The sequence below is a fragment of the Pectinophora gossypiella genome, chromosome 13 (genome assembly GCF_024362695.1).
Source record: "Pectinophora gossypiella chromosome 13, ilPecGoss1.1, whole genome shotgun sequence".
In the NCBI taxonomy this organism is placed as follows: domain Eukaryota; kingdom Metazoa; phylum Arthropoda; class Insecta; order Lepidoptera; family Gelechiidae; genus Pectinophora; species Pectinophora gossypiella.
The window spans coordinates 13,400,939-13,423,371 of record NC_065416.1 but is presented as its reverse complement, the minus strand read 5'-3'; the positions used below and the strand labels follow the sequence as shown (position 1 = coordinate 13,423,371).

Sequence of the window (22,433 nt, the reverse complement as noted above, 5' to 3'; positions counted from 1 at the left end):
TTTCAGTATTATTATTTTTTTAAGTGAATTTTATAAATATAGTTACTTACTGTTTTTATTAAGCGGAACTCTACTTATTGACCTCGAAATAAAATACAGGTAGGTACTAGAATTCTTAACAAAAAGTCGACAACCCTAGTTCCATTCCAGCTACCTAGCGTTGATTCGTACATTTAAGGAAAACCAGTCTCTATCCACCGATGAAACATGAAAGGAGTAACAATGAAACTAAATTATAATCTATTAATAATAAAAATATTTTTACTGTTATCTTTGACAAGTGTTTTGTGCGAAAATGTCACGGAGTTCGATAAGTTGTGCAAAAGTAGGATGTGTTTACACAAGTGCTGTCCAAAAGGAACGTTTGTTCTTGGAAATCTGCCTTCTGAAAAGCAGTGCAGGTATCCAAAAACCACAGGATTTGTGACTAAAGCCTACGATTTCTCGGATATTCCTCTCTACCATAGGAATTTGACCAGATCTGGAAGGACTCTTGGTCAAGTTTATACTCTGATACCAGGAATCATGCTGAATGATCAATTTAATGCAGAATCATACGATTATTCTGCGATTCATTTTCTTTACATGACTGAGGTAAGTTGTTTTTACATAGTCTGCATTGCAAGTCACGAAAGAAAGAAATAAAGTGATTCCTAAAATGTGGCATCAAAAATGCTACTTTTTTGAGGAAAAAGTTTCTCTATCGACTTTTGCCCCGCACTACTCTGTCTCAACGCGAGTGGGATGGCGCCCAGAGTAGTCTATTTCAAATTCCTTCCTCTATCCTGTGGGTTGTGAGGTGGGTTACCAACCCCATCAACCCTGGTGTCAGGGTTATTATTGAGCCGCCAAAAGTCCCTCATATGACTCATCTAACGACTACGTACTTACATCAGTAAGTAGTAACCGGGACCAGTGGCTTGACGTGCCTTCCGAAGCATGGATCATGTTACTTTTGGACAATCAGGTGATCAGTCTGTAATGTCCTAACCAAACTAGGGATCACAAAGTGATCCTCCGTCTCTGAATAATACTGACAGTTACTGCTGCCTGTTGTCAAGGTGTCTGCTATTTGCATTAGGCTAGGGAAAAAAATCTTATCGAAGGGGAAATACCGTGTTGACACACATATAGGTAGTCATGAGCAATGGCTTATTCTTTCAATAATTTATCCACATTTTCCTGTAGGTATTGCGGCACTAGTGACTCAAACCGGCATCGCCTGGGGTACAACTTTTACCCTATACTTTTACCACATGACCTCTATGGTCCAGTCGTTGAGCGTTGTGCTCACGATCCGGAGGTCCCGGGTTCGAATCTCGGCGGAGACAAATCACAAAAATCACTTTGTGATCCCTAGTTTGGTTAGGATGTTACAGACTGATCACCTCATTCTCCAAAAAGTAAAAAGATCCGTGCTTCGTAAGGCACGTTAAGCGGCTGGTCCCGGTTACTACTTACTGATGTAAGTAGTCGTTACATGAGCCATATCAGGGGCCTTTGGCGGCTCAATAATAACCCTGACACTAGGGTTGGTATTCCACCTCACAACCCACACGATAGAAGAAGAAGAGGCGGAGGATAGGAGTCCTAGTACGGCTTTGAAATAGACTACTCTGGCCGCCATCCCACTCGCGTCAATCAGAGTACTGCGGGGCGGAAGGCAATAGGGAACCATTTCCCTATTTTTCCCTAAAAAAGTAGCATGGAGACCCTTAGTGTATATATTATTAAACAGAACGACCAGTTCAGTACAATTAGTGATTATATATCAATAAGATAACATTTTACAATCGTCTCAAACGCGCGGTAGGTAGTATAAGTATGATCTGTCGAAGTACGTAAGCTAGTGTTATGATGTTTATGAGCATAGTAATGTATAGGATAATAGGTCCGACTACATAAAAACACGTTTTTTCCAAAGGAACGAACTGAGAGAACTACTAGAATTTTAATATTTCGAATGACATATTCGATAGAGTAAAAAGTTTGCGCTATCAAAAAGACTTAATTAATATATATTTATTTCATTTATTCATTATTTTTTGTTACGATGTCACTTACACCCTGTAAATAAATATGTATATATTTATTTAAATATATATTTGTTTATTTTTTATTAAAAAAAAATGGAACGTCTACTTGATTGTACTAAAAACGATGGTCGGTGTTTTTCTTGTCGCAAATTTTTAGGATTCTTGGAGGCGACGCCACAAATATATGAGTCGATATAAGGTCAATCGATTATTTTCTATGTCACAATATAAACACCTATGTATTAATTACAGGAAGGATTACTTTACCAAGAAGCACCAAACAGACTTATCAGGTGGCATGAACTGAATAGAGATGAATTTTGCGTAGATTACCGACTAATGGACGATGGTAAAGTGGGACAACCTAGGTTCTGGACTGTTTTGAAAGCTACCGGAATAACTGGAGCCGATTCACACGATGTCATGTTTTACATCATCGGTGAGTATTCAAGACAAAAAAGACAAAAACTCAAATATCGACTATCACGCAAGAAGATCCCTCCTTATTATAGGAAAGCTAAAAACCTTAGTATGATCTGCTATTTATCAAAAAAATACTTTTGTATGCAGTATCTTACGAAAGGTAATGATAAAATTGCAGCCTATCACATATTTTCTTATTTATTGTAAGCAAATCCCGACACTTTTTTGTTGGCACGATAGTTCAAAGTATTTATACGCGTAACTTTGGTACTGGCTGAATATCAGTGTTGCTAAGAGTGGTATTTCTACTATCCTTCGCAACAACATGCTGAGTCAGTTCCATTTCCCTGGCAGTGTATTTTTGATTTGTATACTTATCTTTATCTTCTCTACTATTGTACTGCACTGTTTTGGGAATAAAGTTATTCTATTCTATTCTATTCTAAAATGTACATTGCCGGTAAAGTGGCTGTGGAATTTGAGAAGCAGAAGAGCTGTCGTAGGTATCTGTTTGCAGGAGTAGTAGTAAAAGAGAGCAGGTTGAACCGGTGACAGTAGTTCTCATACAAAATGCGCTTTAGGCCTTTCCATCGTCTTTCTTCTATTCCGTGTGGCAACCGCTGGTGAAAGCGTATTTTGGACGAGATACCTCTGTGTGGGTCGACCTATGGCAAAATGGCGGGACGACTTGCAGAAGGTGTCTGAAAGGGCCTGGATACGTAAGGCTGAGGATAGGACTATGTGGCGCGTCTTGGGAGAGGCTTCCGTCCAGCAGTGGACTGCATTGGGCTGATGATGAGTTGATACGTTACATTCTAGGCATGTTCATCTCCTGTGTGTTCTTAATGGTGGTGCTGGTGGTCTACGCCCTACTCCCGGAGCTGCACACGCTGAGCGGGATGATCCTCATGGCGTACGTGTCCAGCCTGCTGATGGCCTTCCTTCTCCTGGGAATTATACAGCTGCAGCAGTTCAGCGAGAACGTCTGCTTTGGATTGGGTAAATAGTCTCTAACCACCAGTTCGCACGCAAGGGAAACTGCTAATATAACTCCTTTCCTTTTCTTTGCTTTTTTTGGCGGATGAGAAAATTACAGCAGAGTCTGCACGGCAACTACGCCGCAAGCAAAATGTCTACGTGGATAGACGTCGCACGGCTATTGGTCGAAATCCTCGATGCAAATTGAGCCACGCGCGGCTCGTTTGCCGTGCTGCAAGAGCTGGTATAACTTAAAATAAAATTAGATGGTGTGTGTGGTGTGAATTAGTACCTTTACATCCCTACTGTTAGATAGAAAATAATCGAACGACCTAATATCGACTGATACATCACTATGCTAATAGCTTACGTACTTTGACAGATCCAATTGTTACCGCTCATTTGAGACGATTGTAAAATGTTATTGAAATGTAATCACGACATTGGCAGTAATGGTTGTCTCTTCTCTATGATGACCGGTTGCCATACAACCATAAAGTTGAAGTTGAAATATAATCACTAATTGAACTGAACTGGGGTGTAAAAATTCATCTTCATTCATTCATCAATTCATCTAAAAAAAACAATATTGCAATTTGACATAAAACTAAGTGCGCAATGCAGACAAATGTCAAAAAATAGCAATATTGCTTTTTTAGATGAATTGCTTCGATGTGGAAATATAACCCCCTGGTCGTTCTGTTTAATACTACAATGTACTTTAAAAGATTTATGTCTTTGTTGCAGCATATTCAACGTATTTCTTCTTGATGGCCAGCTTTTGTTGGATGACTATAATGTCTTACGACCTTTGGTGCCTAAACTGGTTTGTATTAGTGTATTTTGTTCTCATTTTTTTTTAATCAGAGTAGCTAATTACAACTCTTCTTCCTTTCTTCTTTTTTTGGACTTTGACAACCAAAGTCCTTACCAAACAAAGAACAGTTTCACAGAGTGATTTTGACAATGTCCCCATCGGGAATCGAACCCGGACCTCCAGATCGCGAGCCTAACGCTCTAACCACTAGTCTAGCTCTAAGTCTATAAATTAAAAATATTTTATAACAGATAGTCTAATACTTTTTTTTGTTTCAACAGTCACTGCGGCCGTATCACCTCCAAAATCAAGGCCCGAAGGAAGTTCAGAAACTACTGTTTAAGTGCATGGGGCGTTGCTGCTGGTTTGACCATCTTTCTGATCATCACAAACCACATTTCCATGCCGAATTTGCGTTGGTTCGTCACTCCCAACATTCCAAACCAAGGCTGTTTCATTGCTGGTGAGTTTTATAAGACACATACACAAACGTTGTTACATTAATCTTCTTAACGTTGTCCAACATAGATTTACTACTACCGTAGATTGAACATCAGCGCTCAAAAAGTGGGACGCAAAGTTACTGTTAATATAGCGACGTTGACAGTACTTTACCTCAGTGCGCGATGAGACGCCGAACTGGCAACACGGGAAAGTGCGTGGTAAGAAGCCCAAAGCGTAAAAAGAAGGATGAAACATCATATTTCAAATAAATAATGACATTGTGCGTGTTATCATAGTATAAACATTTTAATTTCAGCAGTAAAATCCACCAAAATTATTATTTTAGTTTAAAATACACTAAAACAAGTACTCCCGGTCAATCCGTTACGAAGCACCACGCGCTAGTATACGTAATAAGAAGATACGTACTTTCTTAATTTGACACCATTTTATTATTTATATATTAACAAGCGCCAAGTTTTCGCCGCATTTTTGTATTAAGCGCTGTATCTGCGGTAGTGGTAAATCAATGTTGCCCAAAAAATAGTCTCAAATATGTTACGCCTAAAGAAAAGTTAATGCAATAACTACTATCATTTTATTTTCAGGCGACGAGAAACTCCTCTACTTATACATTCCGATACTTGTACTCACCCTGACAAATTGGGTGTTCTTCCTACTCACGTCGTTCAGTCTTTGGCGAGATTACCAATCATCAAGCATGCTGGATAAAGCTGACGGTGTCCGGAAAGACCATCGGAAGTGGAAGAACAGGTATTTTTAGGATTCCATAGTGAAAAAGGAAATACGGAACCCTTATAAGTCGTCAGTCTGTTTGTCAATACCCTTTTATTCGTCAACTCGTGGAGGTATTAAGTTGAAATTAATATCTAATACTTACCTATGTTTTATCAACGCAATCCAAAGATACGCTCATTTGAGATTTGGACATTTCCGTTCCAAAAGACGGATCATCTTACTTTCTGACAATCAGGTGATCAGCTTGTAATGTCCTAAACTAGGGATTAAAATTATTTTTGTGTTATCTCTCCACCGGGATTCGAACCCGGGGCCTCTGGATCGTGAGTCCAACGCTCAACCACTAGACCACAGAGGTCGTTAACTGCTCTAAGATAAATTCATAACTCATTGGTGCAAGTCCGGTTGGGTACCGAACTTGCGCATGGCCGACTTTTTTTCTTGTTTATAGCTCTCTTCTTCTTTCCAGGTTCTTGATGTACTTGAAACTCTCCATCCTTATGGGCATTAACTGGGTCTTAGAAGTCGTCAGTTCCTTCTACCCTACCTCCAAGATCTTCTACATCTCCGACTTCTACAATGTACTCGTGGGATTGAGCATTTTTCTCATCTTCATCTGCAACAGAAAGACTATCAGTAAACTGAAGAAGAGAATCCAATGGGACGAGGATCATAGTCCGACTATGAAGAGAACTTATACCAATCAGTCTTTAAACATGATTTGAGAATAACTTCTCCTTCTAACTCATATTTTTGCTAGGTATAGCTACATGTAGCAAATTAAGCCGTTGCTACCGAGTAGTACCGAGCTACTAACCCAAATGCTCCACCAACCGGCAGTAGAGCTGCGTGGTAGAGTATGCTCTATACCCCCTCCGGTTGATTGAGAGGAGATCGCTGTAAGTAAGAACCTTGTTTATATATAGTACGTATAGTATGCGTCCCACTGCATATTCCACCACACTGCTACACTGCGGGTATGGTAGATGTTCTTTGTTAAACGGCTAATACGGCCGACCTGAAAACTTACTTAAACAAAAAAGATTGCCAAAGTTTAATATTATACTTAGAGTTAATTTTATTAGATGTTTAAGTAATAACATTAATTGAAGGCTAAGATGATACATTTGCTTATCAGTACAAAATAGATTTAGGTATAGTTAGGTAGGGCAAAATAAAAGAAAAAGGTTTTCGTATCAATAATCATGTCGTTTATTGTAATTTTATGTAAAATTAAAATGTAAAAAAAATACATCATAAAGATCAATTCATTAATCATCAAAATAATAATCATAATATTTATATCCTTATTTATATTTAATTATAATTACAATATTTATATAATGCTTATTATTTATTTACTTAAGTAATAAATCAGTAATCAGGATTGGTGGTGCCATCTGAGGTGAATAACCCTGAATATTGTAGTTAATATGGATATGACCACGATGTTTTTGAAATTGCGAGTTTATGTAGTATTAGATTCTTCTTGAATTACTTAAATAAAAATAAACTGTTTGAGATATCATAAGTACAAACCTAGGGAGTTAAAATGGCCATATCGAAGCAATTCATCTAAAAAAGCAATATTGAAATTTTGACATTTGCGCATATAAAAGTAAGTGCGCAGTGCAAGCAAATGTCAAACAGCAATATTGCTGTTTGACATTTGCTTGCAGTGAATCAGTGATCAGGATTGGTGGTGCCATCTGAGGTGAATAACCCTGAATATTGTAGTTAATATGGATATGACCACGATGTTTTTGAAATTGCGAGTTTATGTAGTATTAGATTCCTCTTGAATTACTTAAATAAAAATAAACTGTTTGAGATATCATAAGTACAAACCTAGGGAGTTAAAATGGCCATATCGAAGCAATTCATCTAAAAAAGCAATATTGAAATTTTGACATTTGCGCATATAAAAGTAAGTGCGCAATGCAAGCGAATGTCAAATAGTAATATTGCTTTCTTAGATGAATTGCTTCGTGTTGGCCATTTTAACCGCCCAGCTAATATTATAAATATGAAAGTTTGTTTGTAGTTTGTTTTGGTCCAGACTATTCCTATTGCCATTTTCAAAACTATTTTGTTTTGTATAGTATAAGTGAAGTGAAGTGAAGTAAGTGAAGTGTTAGTGATCCTTAGTCCGGCGTGTTGGGCGTGGAGCTGGTAACAGCACTCATCTCGACGGCACTCCTTTTCCTGTCCTGACTGTTGCTCACTGTTCCTGAAGAATACTTCCTCTGGAGACTCTCCACGAATTTATTCTTCACTGAAAACCTTAAACAGGAATTCGTAAACTTTATTTTTTAAATGATGGCAATAGGCTCCATCCCCATAAATAAATTAATATGCTCCATCTCCTATTACATGGGATTCTTCTTATCGTGTGGGTTGAAAGGTGGATGACCAACCTCATCTACCCTGGTGTCAGGATTATTATTGGGCCGCCAAAGGCTCCTGACGTGACTCAAGTAACGACTACGTACTTACATCAGTAAGTAAGTAGTAACCGGGACCAACGGAAGGATCATCTTACTTCTGGACAATCTGGTGATCAGCCTGCAATGTTGCTAACCTAACCTAACCAAACTAGGGATCACAAAGAGATTTTTGTGATATTTCCCCAACGGGATTCGAACCCAAGACCTCCAGATCGTGAGCAGAACGCTCAGCCACTGGACTACGGAGGCCGACATAGCTCTGAAAGTTAGCAAACAGACCTGGCAGTGGGCTGAAATAAAAAACAGCGGTGAAGGAAAGCATCGTGAGGAAACCCACATTCTCGAGAAGTGTATTTCGAAGGTATGTGACCTAACCTATATTGGACTGGTTTTCCCTTCGCGGGTTGGAAATGTCCTTAGATCTCCAATTTGGTTTATGTACGTACTTACGTCCTAGGTCTTTCTGTTACTTTTTATTCAATTATTAATATATTCAATTATATGATATATTATATTATGACGGTGAAGGAAAACATCGCGATGTTAATGATAATCAATCGCAATCAATAAACAAAAACTATTGGTTTAGGCACGTGGCGGATTCGAAGTGCGACCTCACAGTAAAAAGTCAAACGTTTTTCCAACTGGGTTACTGCGGCTCTACATACCCATATCCCCTGGTGGGATATAAAAAGGTACCTAATGTATTGATAGATATAAATGTAATGTGTCATGTGTCATAATTTTACTTTGTATGTAATGTGTCACAATTTGTTGAATAAACATTTTCTCTCTCTCTCTCTCTCCCTTTCTCTCTCAAATAATGTCTGCCAGTGACAGATTAATCTATAATCTATACAGGTGACAAAGTAACGAAAACTTTGAGGAATGGTTCAGACCATCATTCTGAGTTGATATCAAGTGGAATTTTCCGTCGCAAATGTATGGAACTCAAAATAATTTACAAAAACACTAAAATTTTCATGAATTTTCCGACAGAAAATTCCACTTGATATCAACTCAAAATCATGGTTTGAATCATCTGCCTCAGTATTTGTTACGATGTCACTAACACCCACACGTTCCCGTATGGCTACCTGTACTTGTACGGAATGAAGTGACATCGAAAAACATACTGAGGGGGAAATTGTCATCGTATTAGTGTAGAATTGAAAAAAGAAACACAAAAACATAAATTTTTCGACGGAAAATTCCGTTTGATATTAACTCAGAATCGTGGTCTGAATCATCCACCACAGTATTCGTTTCGATGTCACTAACACCCTGTATTTTGTTTTTATAGGTACCATTATTATGCAGTAGTATAATAATAATTAATAGCATGATGTATTGGTAGGTATAAGATAATGAGGAAAAGAAGTTGATAATAAATAAATTTTGTTTCTTTAATACATTATCACTATTTATCTTTATCACACACTACATACTTGCAACAATGACATACTTAATAATTTAATTAATATATAAATAAATACATTGTAAATGACTTTAGTTTATAAATAAAAAATCTAAATTATAATTGTATATCGCAGTTATTTTACTAGTTATAGGAAAATACATTATGGAAAATATAATATTTATTGATCTATAAATAGAACCTCTTGTAATAGATGGCAGGCAACAATTATACAATATTATACGAATATATTTACATATATTACTATATTTGTAAATGTAAATATGGGTATGTATATAAATTGTATTTATATTTACATTTACATATATTATATTTGACGATATTCCTACATTTTTTTGCCATCATTTGATTCAGTTACTGGACGAGCTAGCTTAGTTGATAGGTACTCCGTCTGCCTTCTGCATCAAAGGTCCCGGGTTCGATATCCGACTGGGCAAATTTTTGAAGAAAGACAAATGTTTCTTCATGGGATGTAAGTCTACTTCTTCATCATTGTTTATCTCTGGACTCTCGCCACTGGAGAACCTATTGTGACAATATTTGACTTTCTTGACATAGTTATTCTACTATATATTGAGGGGGATGATCCATACCATGATTCTGGGTTAATATTAAGAGGAATTTTCCGTCGCAAAATACATGTTTTTTTTAAATAATTTTCAGTTCTATAAATTTGCGACTGCGAGTTCATGAAAATTTTACCACCTTACAAATAAAAAATAAACCAGGGATGAACGTGGGTTTAAGTATTTGACAATCTAGCAAAGATCAGTCGGATCGTATAATATCATCATCAGCCGTACGACGCCAACTGCTGGGCATAGGCCTCCCCCAAGGATCTCCACGACGATCGGTTTTCCTGATCCGCCAGATGTTAAAAGCTGTCATGAAATAGAGTATACAGTCCAAAATGAGAAGACCCAGAATAGGCATGTACAGGTAATAATTGGATTTAATTTTGCTTGGCTTTTTTTTTGACTGGGCATATGCCTCTCAATCAACCGGAGGGGATATGAAGCATACTCCACCACGCTGCTCCGCTGTGGGTTAGTGGAGGTTTTTGGACTAATAACCCGGGAGCAGCAGCTTACTTACTTAGTACGGAATCATCTTATTTTTCGGACAATCAGGTGATTCAGCCTGCCTATCCTTGTCAAACAAAGGACAGTTTCACAAAGTGATTTCGACAATGTCCCCATCGGGAATCGAACCCGGACCTCCAGATCGTAAACCCAACGTTATAACAACTTGACCACGGAGGCTGTTATTAGTTGCAAATACCTTTAGCACCCTTTTGCCTTTTTGTCGTTCGATTGGTGCTTCGGAGGGCACGCTAAGGCGTTGGTACCGGCTATTAGCCGTAAAAACACCTCCACCAACCCGCAGTGGAGCAGCGTGGTGGAGTATGCTCCATACCCGCTCCGGTTGATTGAGGGGAGGCCTGTGCCCAGCAGTGGGACGTATATAGGCAGTTTATGTTATGTTACCTTTAGCACTGAAAGATCAAGATATATTGGATGTCCAGTACGGAGTCTCACCTTTTGCACAGCATTAAAAGGATCTTCCTTTTGAAGACGAAGATGAAGAAGATGGCAACACCAATCAGGGAGTTGTAAGCTGTCGCTACTCGTTCCAGGTACCATGGCAGAGCGATCATGTCGAACACCCAGCTGATACCCATGACTAAAGATAACTTGAGGTACAGGCCGAATCTGAAACAATAAAATGGGGGGTTAAAATGGCCACATCGAAGCAATTCATCTAAAAAGAAATATTGCAATTTGTCATTTGCGCAGATAAAAGAAAGTGCGCAATGCAAACAAATGTCAAATAGCAATATTGCTTTCTTAGATGAATTGCTTCGATGTGGCTTTTTTAACCCCCCTTTTCTCAGGTGGGGAGGTGCTCGTTGTAATCAAATTCAGCAATTTTCTTGAATAATGTTATATTTTCATAAACAATGTTAACTCTCTAACTCTTCATAGCAGATTACCGCAACCAAACAAAATTCCCACCACCGCCTTTTAAAAATATTAAAGTCGTGACACAGATTCACGACTTTATTCCGTCTGTTATTAAGTTATTTAATCTAATAATAATTACATAAACAATATGAACCCTAACAAAATTATATGATAAATGTTTATTATAGCTGCCTCCGTGGTCTGACAGCCTAAGGTCTAGCTTGCTGGGGCTTTCCCGTTTCGGTAGTACGGAATGGCAACATGCAAAATAACCGTTATTATACGGTTAGGGTTCAACTCTACCTACCTTTTTGGGGATACAGGCGGAATGCTATTTTATATTAAACAGGCCTCTAGAAGTTTTATGATTTGGCTAAGTCCTTTGACCGGAAAAATACAAAATTATAGTTGAACGCATTCCCATAGTCCTCATGGATGGAGAACAGGAAATTATATTATTTTATAGAAATAAAAGTATTTTACCTGTTTTGATTGTTGTTGTATTTACCCGCCTCATTAGTAAACTGTCCCATGCTTTTCCTGATCCGCCAGATGTTAAAAGCTGTCATCAAATAGAATATACAGTCCAAAATGAGAAGACCCAGAATAGGCATGTACAGATAATGCCGCATTTCTATCTGGTTATCCTCTGAAAGGGAAAAGAAAATATTTACTTTTTATTTTTTATACGTCTAATAATAAATAGGCATACGGTAAAAACAAGATCTTTGTATCGAGTGTCCGTGCTGTGATTGAGATTAAATACTCTTTTAGTCTGACTCTAAAAAGTACCACCGTAGTAACTTTAATTCTTTATTATACACAAATAAATTACATACCAACCACATAAAGTACATAAACAAACTTGAGCAGAGGTGAACTTATTTTATCGGTTATTTTTTCTAGGGGGGTGTAAAAAGGCCACATCAAGGCAATTAATTGAAAAAGCAAAATTGTAATTTGACATTTATTTGTTTACAATTCGCACTTATTTTTATAAGTTTAGCTTTTTAAATGAATTGCTTTAATATTTCCTTTTGAGACCCCTGAGCGAAAATCGAAGACATCATCAAAGTTCATGTAAGTCTTCATCGAAGTTGGTTGTTCGTAGATGGAATATGATGTAATAAATAATGATGGAACTAAATCAACTTACTTATGTAAAAGCAGTACTGGAAGTGGGGTTGGTAGATATGGGGCATATGGGACAGATCGGAGTAGTCTATGGCTGCAACGGCAATGGTCAGGAGTAGTGGAACTCCCCAGGAGTATAGAGCATACCATCCAAATTTCACGAGATCCCCGCGACGGTGGATGCGTCGACATTTGAAAATAGCTCTGCAAGATTGAAATAAGGTCATAAGGGCTGTAAGAGTTCCATGTTTGGTTTATGAGGGGGGGTTTAAGAGGCCTTTTTAAAAATATGCACAATGTCCAATTGCAAAAATGCTTTTTAGTTGAATTGCTTTGTTGTGGTCTCCGCCCCGCCCCCCCCCCCCCCCCCTTGAGCAGTAACTATCAGTACTATTCAGAGACGGAGGACAGGAGTCCTGGTACAGTTTTGAAATAGACTACTCTGGGCGCCGTCCCACTCGCGTCAGACAGAGTACTGCGGGGCGGAAGGCAAGAGGGAAACCACTGCCCTATTTGTCCCTAAAAAAGTATCATGGAGAATGCTACACGGACAAGAGCGTGGCTCTTAAATTAATGGTGATGACATTTGCGCATATAAAAGTAAGTGCGCAATGCAAACAAATGTCAAATAGCAGTATTGCTGTTTTAGATGAATTGGTTTGATGCGGCCTTTTTAACCACCCAAGTGTGTAAATTAATTGACATTGATTTTTAGATTATTTAAAACTAGTAAAGAATTAAAAAAAATAAAAATAAGGAAACAGTTATTGTATTGCATTGTAAGTGTGTTTTTCTGATGACACGTAATAGAAATAGGTACTCATTTTCTTACCTGAACGTCCACCAAATATCCAAAGACATGATATTCATCCAAAAGAAACTGCTTATCGTTGTGTAATATAGGAACACACCTGCAAATAATGTAATAGGTAAAAGTAAATAGGTATTTCATTTGATATAGGTCCCCATCAATCGCCGTTGGTTGCGACACAGTCCCTTATTGCAACATGAGCGGTTTGACAGGCATTCTAAACGCAATTTATATTTAAAAAAAAATTCTTCTTTTTCGCAGTCCTGAAAAGTAGTAATTTGACTACTAAGTACGGAGCCTTATGAACTAAAGATCTCAAACAACGTCCAGAAGCCGAGATTCGCTTTTTTTTGACGTGACTTATTGTAGATTTGCCGCAGGTGGCATTAACTACTTGGCCGGACAAATGGAGAGCGCTGAAGGCTCTCACCCGGTACAACGTTTAAGACAACAGGCTTGAGGGAGCCCAGTTGGGCGTACCTCGGCTCAGGGCGTCGTCTGAGAGGAAAAATATTTGAAAGAATTAATCGCCCTAGTGGGTCGATAGCGATAAGCGCAGATCGAGGGAAATCGTGGACCACGCCGGCGGGGTCGGTATCGGGGTCCTGAAGTGTTTGGTGTCGCGAGCTGATTGGCCGCCTCTACGGCTAGAAACATACGAGGTTCGTTTTAATTTTGTACCGGGTTACTTACTCAAAGGCTTGCAAACTTTAGAAGACATGGATTCGTTCTGCAGTGCGATGAGTTCAACAGCCTTGAAGAAGAAAGTGACAGCTAGGGTGCCCACGTACGCCATAAGGACCATGCCGACCAGATTCCTCAGTTCTCGAATGACTCCATAGACGCAAAGTACGAGGATCAGGAAGAAACACGAAATGAGCATTGCTGAAAATTGATAAAAATACATTACTACAAAAAAAAATACATTAAAATTACAATAAAATACATATTAAATAAAATAAATTATTTGACGTATTTTAGTGTAGGTTTTTAATTTGACTATTTTATATATTTTTTAACATTGTATTTAGTACTTAATAATAATAAATTTTGTCGAGTTTAATAAGAAAATAAAGATACTAAGACACATATTACACACACACACACACACACACACACACACACACACACTAAGACACATTTAAGTTGCTGCGAAAGTGAAATAAGGCTAAACATGGCCATATCTTTGTGTTACGATAATTTGTGGAGCTTGATTTTTGACATACACAGACGTAAGTATTTAGATGTTAATTTCAACTCGACACCTCCACTCGGTACTGAGAAACAGAATCTTGCCAGGGAGACGGATGGACAACAAAGTGCTCCTATAATGATTCCATTTGTTCCCTTTTTTAAATTAACACAAACAACCGGTTATTGTTGAGCTCGGAAGATATATTTTATATTGTTAAGGTCTATCTGGACCTAAGGGTTTATGTACTTTACTAGACAGGAGTCTAGCTACAAAGTACAAATCAGAGGTCATCGTAGATTAATCGTGTTTTAAAAGATTAACGACAACATCGATTTTTGTAAGTGCCGCTTCTTCCCCTCTTCTTGTTTATCTTGAATATCGAGAAGTGTTTGACAATGACAGTATTTCTTTGAAGGTAAAAGATTTTTGAATTATGTTTCTATCGTGTGGGTTGTGAGGTGGATTACCAACCTCATTAACCCTGGATCAGAATTACTATTGAGCTGCCAACGGCCCCTGACACGACTCCGACGAGTAACCGGGACCAACAGCTTAACGTGCCTTCCGAAGCACCGATCGTTTTACTTTCGGACAATCTGTAATGTCCTAATCAAACTAGGGATCATAAAGTGATTCTTGTGATATTCGGGGTTCGAATCCAGGATCGTGAGCCCAACGCTCAACCACTGGACCACGGCGCGGCGGCCGTTTTGAATTAGATGTCGTAAATATAAACTTACCAACAGATTTGAGGACATGTTCAGCTTTATTGTCGGTGGCAACAGTGTCGTTGCTAGCAATGGCCAAGTATCTATAAATGACGAATGGTTGTCTAACTCCTTTCTTAGTCCGTATTACTAGATGCTCGAAGCAAAAATCTCCCATCGGCCAACTTCGGACAAATCTTTTGTAGAAATTCGGATGTTCTAATACTAAAGAATTGTTCTAAAAAAAAACGAATGATTTAATTAATTATGACGTTGATGAAGATTATCATAATGATGATGATTCGAAGTCGATTTCGACTACAGCGATAGCAACTGGTGAAGTTGCTACCGCTGCTTTATATATCGCAACGCGCGCGATATACGCGATATGCTACGGGGGCTGGGCTAATAACTTTCTTCATGTGTCTCATTACTGACTTTTCAGGGTACTTACATCACTTGTCTACTTATAAGACAAACAAGATATTACTTTAGATAGATTTAATAGCCTGCATTTTTCATTTAGGTAACCATTAGAGCAAGAAAGTTGTTTTATATCTTCGTGGTTTACCACAGCAACGGCAGGAAAGCTTTACATAACATGTCATAAACATAAACAGCCTATACAGGGTGTTAGTAACATAACAAATAGCACATTCGCACGCGATGACGTATATCGATGTTCAAGCCCCGTCCGAGTCAGATTTTATCGTTTTCATTTTCTTTTTAATTGTTGATAAACATAACATAAGCTGACGACTATAAGTACCCGCAGCTCACCGAGCTTTCTGTTAGACCAACGTAACGTAATGGTCGAGAGAACTGTGTTAGTGAAAACTGCAAGATAAATTAAAAACTCATCGGTGTAAAAATTCTACGTCACTGCAGACATATACGGCAGCCGACACGACTATGTTGTGCGACAAACGTATGCAGTGGTGATGTTCCCACTTTAGGCACAATTCCGGCAGAAAAATGGCGCAAAAGTTAGATAAAGAACTTTATTACACAGCCTATAGGCAGATAGCATCAAAGTACATGAACAATTTGAAAAATAAGTAGTGTCATTATTAAAGAGATTTTACAATAGGAACCTACCCACTTTGGGAATTTCTCCGGGAACGCGCACGTCACTGATCGTAAGGCATGGGCTTAAATAAATCATGGACATCATATTTATGAACTAATGTTTGCAGAGTATCCATACCATGATATAAGAAAACAAGAAAAAAAGAAAATGTTTTTCGACAGTTTTAGATCTGTCTTCATTTAGTAATCAGAATTTCTTAATTTATCTTGAACCTAGTATACGACCCAATTGGGTCATAGGTACATCCATCGTAAGATGAACTAAGTACCCACACCTCACTGAGCTTTCTGTTACACTAACGTATCGCCGTCTGTAGTGGAGTCAACCATGGTATAAGAAAATCAGGTACATGCTCAATACTATGACAAGCCGCCATTGCTAGCCCATTGATGACGTAAGAGTTACCACTGTGATACCAGTAAATTGGTATCTCTAACATTCCAAGGACGTAAACTTTATTATTGAAAATGAAGTGAATTACTGACTGATATATGTATTTAATAACTATTACTTGTCACATATATAAAAATCATTAAAACTGTAAGTCTTTTACTAAAAGTTCAAAATTTCCTTGCAAAGTAAATATAAAACATTGGTTGTGGGTAATTTATTTTTTACGAAATGGCAACTTAGGGCGTTATGACGTCAGCTGGGCTAACCTTGAAATGTTAGCTGTCACTTTTGAGCATACCTGGTCTTCTTATACCATCTTTAAACGTGACACTGGCTGAATTGTGATCACACAAAAGCCATTCATCAAGAATTGTATTGAATATATCATGATCCATACCACCTACCTCGAGAATATGAAAGTTGTTCATGGCGTCGTTAGGAACACTGGATACACAAGTTTTATTCGACAATTTCTTATTTGTGACCATCCGAAAATCACTGTCCAATTTCATATGAGACTGTTCAACTTTTTCTTCTATGTTGCTTCTGTAAATGTTTATCTTGGAATAGTCCACATTAATAGAGGTATTTGTCAATTGTTTTATTTTAGATATAAATTGGCAAACTGTGGCTTTCCCATCATAATACATAATACGGTCGGCGCGTTTGCAGCATTTTGCAATACAATGTCTGTTGTAGCAATAATCTTTGATGTCTACATGATTACCATCAACATCGGCAAAATTATCAGCACACACTGGCGGTTGTGGAACAACCAGCTTGAAGTAAAACGCTGGACCTTTCATTTCGGTTCCTATGCTATGTACAATGCGATCCACGCAGTAATTTTGAATGTCGACGACATCTTGAATTTTATCTCTTTGTTGTCCTATTAAGAGGCTTGAATTCTGAAAGTAATAGTCGATGGTCAGTAAGGGACTTTCAAGGCCATGTTCCCTAAAAAAAATATAGATGGCGCTATACAATGTTGCCTTCGTTTAAGTTTCTAATTCCATGGATAACAGACAGTTTTTGTTATAAATGATGACACTTGTACACACCCAAGCACAACATATATTCCAACCATTATTATTCTGATCAAAATTAAGAGAAGCAATATAGGTAGCAACATAATTCTGTACATATGTGATCCAAATATCAAGCAACATTTATTTTTATACAATATCATATACCTATGTATCTGCTATCATCATCATCATCAGCCCATTAACGTCCCCACTGCTGGGGCACGGGCCTTCCCTATGGATGGATAGGGAGATCGGGCCTTAAACCATCACACGGGCCCAGTGCGGATTGATAGTTATTAACGACTGCTAATGCAGCCGGGACCAACGGCTTAACGTGCCTTCCGAAGCACGGAGGAGCTCGAGATGAAAACTTTTTTTTGTGGTCACCCATCCTATGACCGGCCTTTGCGAAAGCTGATTAACTTCAACAATCGCAGACCGAGCGCGTTTACCGCTGCGCCAACGAGCTCCTCCATGTATCTGCTATTAGATTATTTATTTATTTATAATTTTGAAAAATTTATGAGCCCACGCAATGAGAAAATAGGTTTCTTTTTATTCATTAATTATCACTTTAGAAGTATACAACGCCATATAATAATATATATATATTTTTGGGGAACGTGGCCTGCAAAGTTCCGCATTAGAACAGGAAAGTGTCGACAAAATGGTCATTCATGATAAGAACTTATGGTCATTCGAGGCTACATCAGACCGTGGTCACACCCCGGACACTTCATACAAACGACATGGTTTTACGCAGATACCATTGACGTTATCGTACCCGCGCGTCTGTGTGTGTGACATCTGACGCCATGCGACTCGAGTCTAAATTATGTCCGAGGTTCGAGGGGGTGAGGTAAACCTACCTCAGACGCTGGCGGGGACAGTTGCCGTTCTATACGGCGAGCTATCGATAGTTCGGCAACAGTAATAAGGAATACGTGTAAATGGTCGATCCTTACCTCAATGATGTGAAAATGTTCCGTCTCGACATCCTTAACAGAACAGCCTTTTTGATCCTTTTTAGACACTAAAAACTTATTGTTCTTTATAAAAACAACATTATTATCACTGTAGTTATTAATAGTTTTTTCATGTTTGTAAATTGTTATATTCATATTTGTAGGTATAGTTTGTTTATGGTCTAACGCAGTTATGTTGATACATGACAATGTAGTTGTGTTTTTGAAGATAATTTCACCATCACCGCAACACTTTGGCACACAAGTTTTGAATTTGCATTGTTTTTTTAAATCTATCTTGTTGCCTTTTAGATCTTCGAAGTCATTGACACATTTACCGTGTTCTATTTTTTCACTGCTTTCACTGTTTACTATGTAGAAGATTAGTATTATGTTTAAATAAAAGAAAAAACGGACACCCATCTTTAAAGGCTTCTTGTTTGTTACTAAGTATGCAATTATTCCTTGGTTTATCCTGTTTTGTTCAAAATGTACATTTATTAACTCTATACTATTAAATTGTGAATCAACCGCAGAGATTGAAATAGTTTCCTCCCTTTTTTTATTAAAAACCTATGTTGAATATGATTCTGATACTTTCTAGTTAAGTATCTATTTCGACTAGTAAAAATGGGATACTAATAAAATTTCTTCGGATGGCACGTTCAGCTCAAAGCTATTAAAGCTTCTAGCCGCTAAATAGCGCAGCATGGTAGGGCGTGTACCCATAAATGGAACATATATAGGACATTAGCCCCGCTATCTCCCATAGCAACATGATTTACTCATTCTGGGACACCCTGTATATGCTGTTTATGTTATGTTATATCATCATCATCACCCCAAGGATCTCGACGACGATCGGTCGCATCCAGCGGCTTCCCGCGACCTTCACCAGATCGTCGGTCCACCTTGTAGCGGGCCTACCCACTGAGCGTCGTCCGACACGTGGTCGCCATGTGTGTGTGTTAGTTATGTTATATACTGGGTTGTAACTCACCATCCCCCTAGCATTATCCCGTTTTTCACAGGCTTACGTAATCTGAAGATTTGACAGGTCCGGTTTTTTACAGAAGCCTGTCTGACCTTCCAACCCGCGATGCGAAAACCAGCCCAATACAGGTTAGGTTACATACCTCCAAATATGGGTTTCCTCACGATGTTTTATTTTCCTTTCGCCGCTGAGCACATGATAAGCATTTATGCTCCAAACATGAATTCGAAAACGAACTATTCTAAAATAAACTATTCTATTTTATGAAGTAATTACTTTTAGATGTGTTTGTTTGGAACTCTTTTCTACGTCACGTCTTACATAAGAGCAAGTTCACTGTTAACTGAACTACCCTACATTGGACGGGAGGTTATTAATACTTTTTACATAATTATAAAGGCATGTGCCCACTACACCGTATCATATTAGGACCGTGTCAGGCAAGGACCGGCGCGTGCCGGACGCTACAATGCCCACTGCAACGCAGCAACCCCGTTCTATCCCCGTATGTACCGGGAATTCTGGCCGGTCCGTTCATTGCACGCTACGGTGTTGGTCGGTGACGAAACTGTCTAGTGGCCCATAGAAATTGACCATCACTAATTTAAGAGCCACGCTCTTGTCGGTGCAGCATTCTCCATGCTACTTTTTAGGGATAAATAGGGCAGTGGTTTCCTTCTTGCTTTCCGCCCCGCAGTACTGTCTGACGCAAGTGGGATGGCGCCCAGAGTAGTATATTTCAAAGCCGTACTAGGACTCCTGTCCTCCGCCTCTGAATAGTACTGACAGTTACTGCTACCCTCTGTCAGGATCCAGGTTACAGTCCCTATGAAATAAATCCCTCAATCAGCGCTTATCGCTATCGACCCTACTAGGTTCGAATAATTCTTTCAAATATTCTTCCTCTCAGGCGACGCCCTCAGCCGAGGTTTGCGCCCAACTGGGCACCCTCAAGCCAGTTGTCTTAAATTTTGTACCGCGTGAGAGCCCTCAGCGCTCCCCATTTGTCCGGCCAAATATTTAATGCCATCTGCGGCAAATCTACAATAAGTTACGTCAAAAAAAAGCCTGTGCAGGGACGTATACGGTCCTGGTATGATACGGTGTAGTGGGGACGGACCTTTAGTCACACATCGGCATTCGTGCTATACAGTCTCGTAGGTGTTAGAATTAACTATTTTCATGAAGGGCATATGTACATACAGGGTATTACATTAGGACATCGTAACTAGAACTTTGAGGGATGTTTTAGGCCATGATTCTGAGTTGATATCAAGCGGAATTTTCGGACGGAAAATTCCACTTAGTATTCACTCAGAATCATCTCTTCTTCTATCGTGTGGGTTGCGACGTGGAGTAACCCTGGTGTCAGGGTTATTATTGAGCCGCCAAAGGCCCCTGATATGGCTCATGTAATGACTACTTACTTACACCAGTAAGTACTAACCGGGACCAACGGCTTAACGTGCTTTCCGAAGCACGGATCATGTTACTTTCGGACAGTTAGGTGATCAGCCTGTAATGTACTCAGAATCATGGTCTGAATCATCCCCTATTCGTATTCGTCACGATGTCTAGTGACATCGTGTATGAAGTATAATACACCCTGTACGAGTATGTAGTGTATGTATGAAACAGACGTATAACGCCAATGATGATGTATATATACAGGGCACGACCAACATCCAATTACTGGAATACAATCCCTTGGGTAGAATTTATTCTTAATTAATAATTTTATGATTACTTAATGTCCAGTTTACGTAAGCGTTGTGACGGCAAAGTATTAATTTTCAAAATAGGTACATAAATAGAACATATAATGGTCCCGATTCCTGTAGACACCTCCTAATTTTATTTTAAGTTATACCCGTCATTTTCTTATCCGCCGAAAAGGAAAGGGACGGATGATTGTCAACAAGTTAATTTTAAAACGAATGAATAACCCGGGCGAATAATATAGGCATCTAGCTGGTATGTAATTCGTTTGACGTGCTGTCTACTTAACTTTGTCAAGTTATTGGCATTAATATTTTTAGACGGTTGTTTTAGATTTCTGCTTAAAATTGACGTGTGTTCCATAAATTTTATGCCTGTAGATTACCCGTCTCTTTCTTCTTCAACGGATAAGAAAACGACAGGTATAACTTAAAATAAAATTAGATGGCGTCTGCAGGAATTAGCACCAATGTCCCAATGCTGCACAGGCCTCCCCTCTATCAACCGCAGGGGGTATGTAGCGTACTCAAGTACGAGTACGCGGCTCTACTGCGGGTTGGTGGAGGTGTTTTTACGGCTAGTAGCCGCGGACAATAAATTAAAGTGCCTACGCACATACATACATAAACTCACGCCTATTTCTCACCGGGGTAAGCAGAGACTATGGAATTCCATTTACTTCAATACTGACTTTTTTTTTGACGTGACTTTTTGTAGAGTGCCGCAGATGGCATTAACTACTTGGGCGGAATCGATCCTGACACACTTCTCTTGCTTCCTCCACATTCATCAATCGTTTCATACACGCACGCCGGTTGAAAGTAGACCGTACAGAACCTTTTCTAAGATCAGAACATCTCCAATTTGGGCAATGTACCTCTATGTCCTTCTAGGTCTTCCTTTGCCAGCCTTACCACTAATCTTCGCTTTGTATGCTTTCGTGAACCTATTATCCTTCATCCACTCTCCGTGTCCAAGCCAACTTAACATTCATTTGTTTTTGAACATTATTTCACTTTGTTGGACCATTAAGTGATTCAGCCTGCAATGTCATAGCCAAACAAAGCACAGTCTTCAAAGCGTTTCGGTAA

The 22,433-nt window shown here is 38.7% G+C and overlaps 2 protein-coding genes across 5 annotated transcripts; one reads left to right on the top strand and one right to left on the bottom strand.

Annotated features, from left to right (window-relative positions):
- Positions 1–201: 201 nt before the first annotated feature.
- LOC126372151 (G-protein coupled receptor Mth2-like) lies at positions 202–7,493 on the top strand. Its single transcript, XM_050017768.1, has 7 exons — positions 202–594; positions 2,289–2,475; positions 3,279–3,458; positions 4,185–4,263; positions 4,536–4,717; positions 5,307–5,472; positions 5,927–7,493. Exons 1-7 carry the CDS (start codon positions 208–210, stop codon positions 6,180–6,182), a joined length of 1,437 nt encoding a protein of 478 aa, XP_049873725.1. The 5' UTR covers positions 202–207; the 3' UTR covers positions 6,183–7,493.
- Positions 7,494–7,583: 90 nt separating this feature from the next.
- Positions 7,584–19,955, bottom strand: LOC126372122 (probable G-protein coupled receptor Mth-like 3). 4 transcript variants are annotated; one of them, XM_050017711.1, is made up of 10 exons: positions 19,630–19,658; positions 18,630–19,104; positions 17,041–17,544; positions 15,187–15,391; positions 13,945–14,136; positions 13,273–13,351; positions 12,463–12,644; positions 11,790–11,955; positions 10,881–11,054; positions 7,584–7,740 (listed from the first exon to the last, which is right to left on the bottom strand). In XM_050017711.1, the coding sequence occupies exons 1-10, from the start codon at positions 19,641–19,643 to the stop codon at positions 7,602–7,604; spliced, it is 2,130 nt and encodes a 709-aa protein (XP_049873668.1). In that variant the 5' UTR covers positions 19,644–19,658; the 3' UTR covers positions 7,584–7,601. The 4 variants fall into 4 exon arrangements, with proteins under 4 accessions (XP_049873668.1, XP_049873667.1, XP_049873669.1 ...); XM_050017710.1 differs by lacking the exon at positions 7,584–7,740 and adding an exon at positions 9,470–9,867 and having other exon boundaries at positions 19,630–19,954; XM_050017712.1 differs by lacking the exons at positions 7,584–7,740; positions 19,630–19,658 and adding exons at positions 9,474–9,867; positions 19,900–19,955.
- Between the last annotated feature and the right edge of the window lie 2,478 nt (positions 19,956–22,433).

Coding starts and splice junctions, on each gene's coding strand:
- LOC126372122 (XM_050017710.1), bottom strand. Junction 12,645..13,272: donor GATATTTGGTGGACGTTCAG/GTAAGAAAATGA, acceptor TCAATCTTGCAG/AGCTATTTTCAAATGTCGAC. Junction 11,956..12,462: donor CCAGTACTGCTTTTACATAA/GTAAGTTGATTT, acceptor TTTCCCTTTCAG/AGGATAACCAGATAGAAATG.
- LOC126372151 (XM_050017768.1), top strand. CDS start 208: ATGAAAGGAGTAACAATGAAACTAAATTATAATCTATTAATAATAAAA. Junction 595..2,288: donor ATTTTCTTTACATGACTGAG/GTAAGTTGTTTT, acceptor TATTAATTACAG/GAAGGATTACTTTACCAAGA. Junction 5,473..5,926: donor CATCGGAAGTGGAAGAACAG/GTATTTTTAGGA, acceptor TCTTCTTTCCAG/GTTCTTGATGTACTTGAAAC.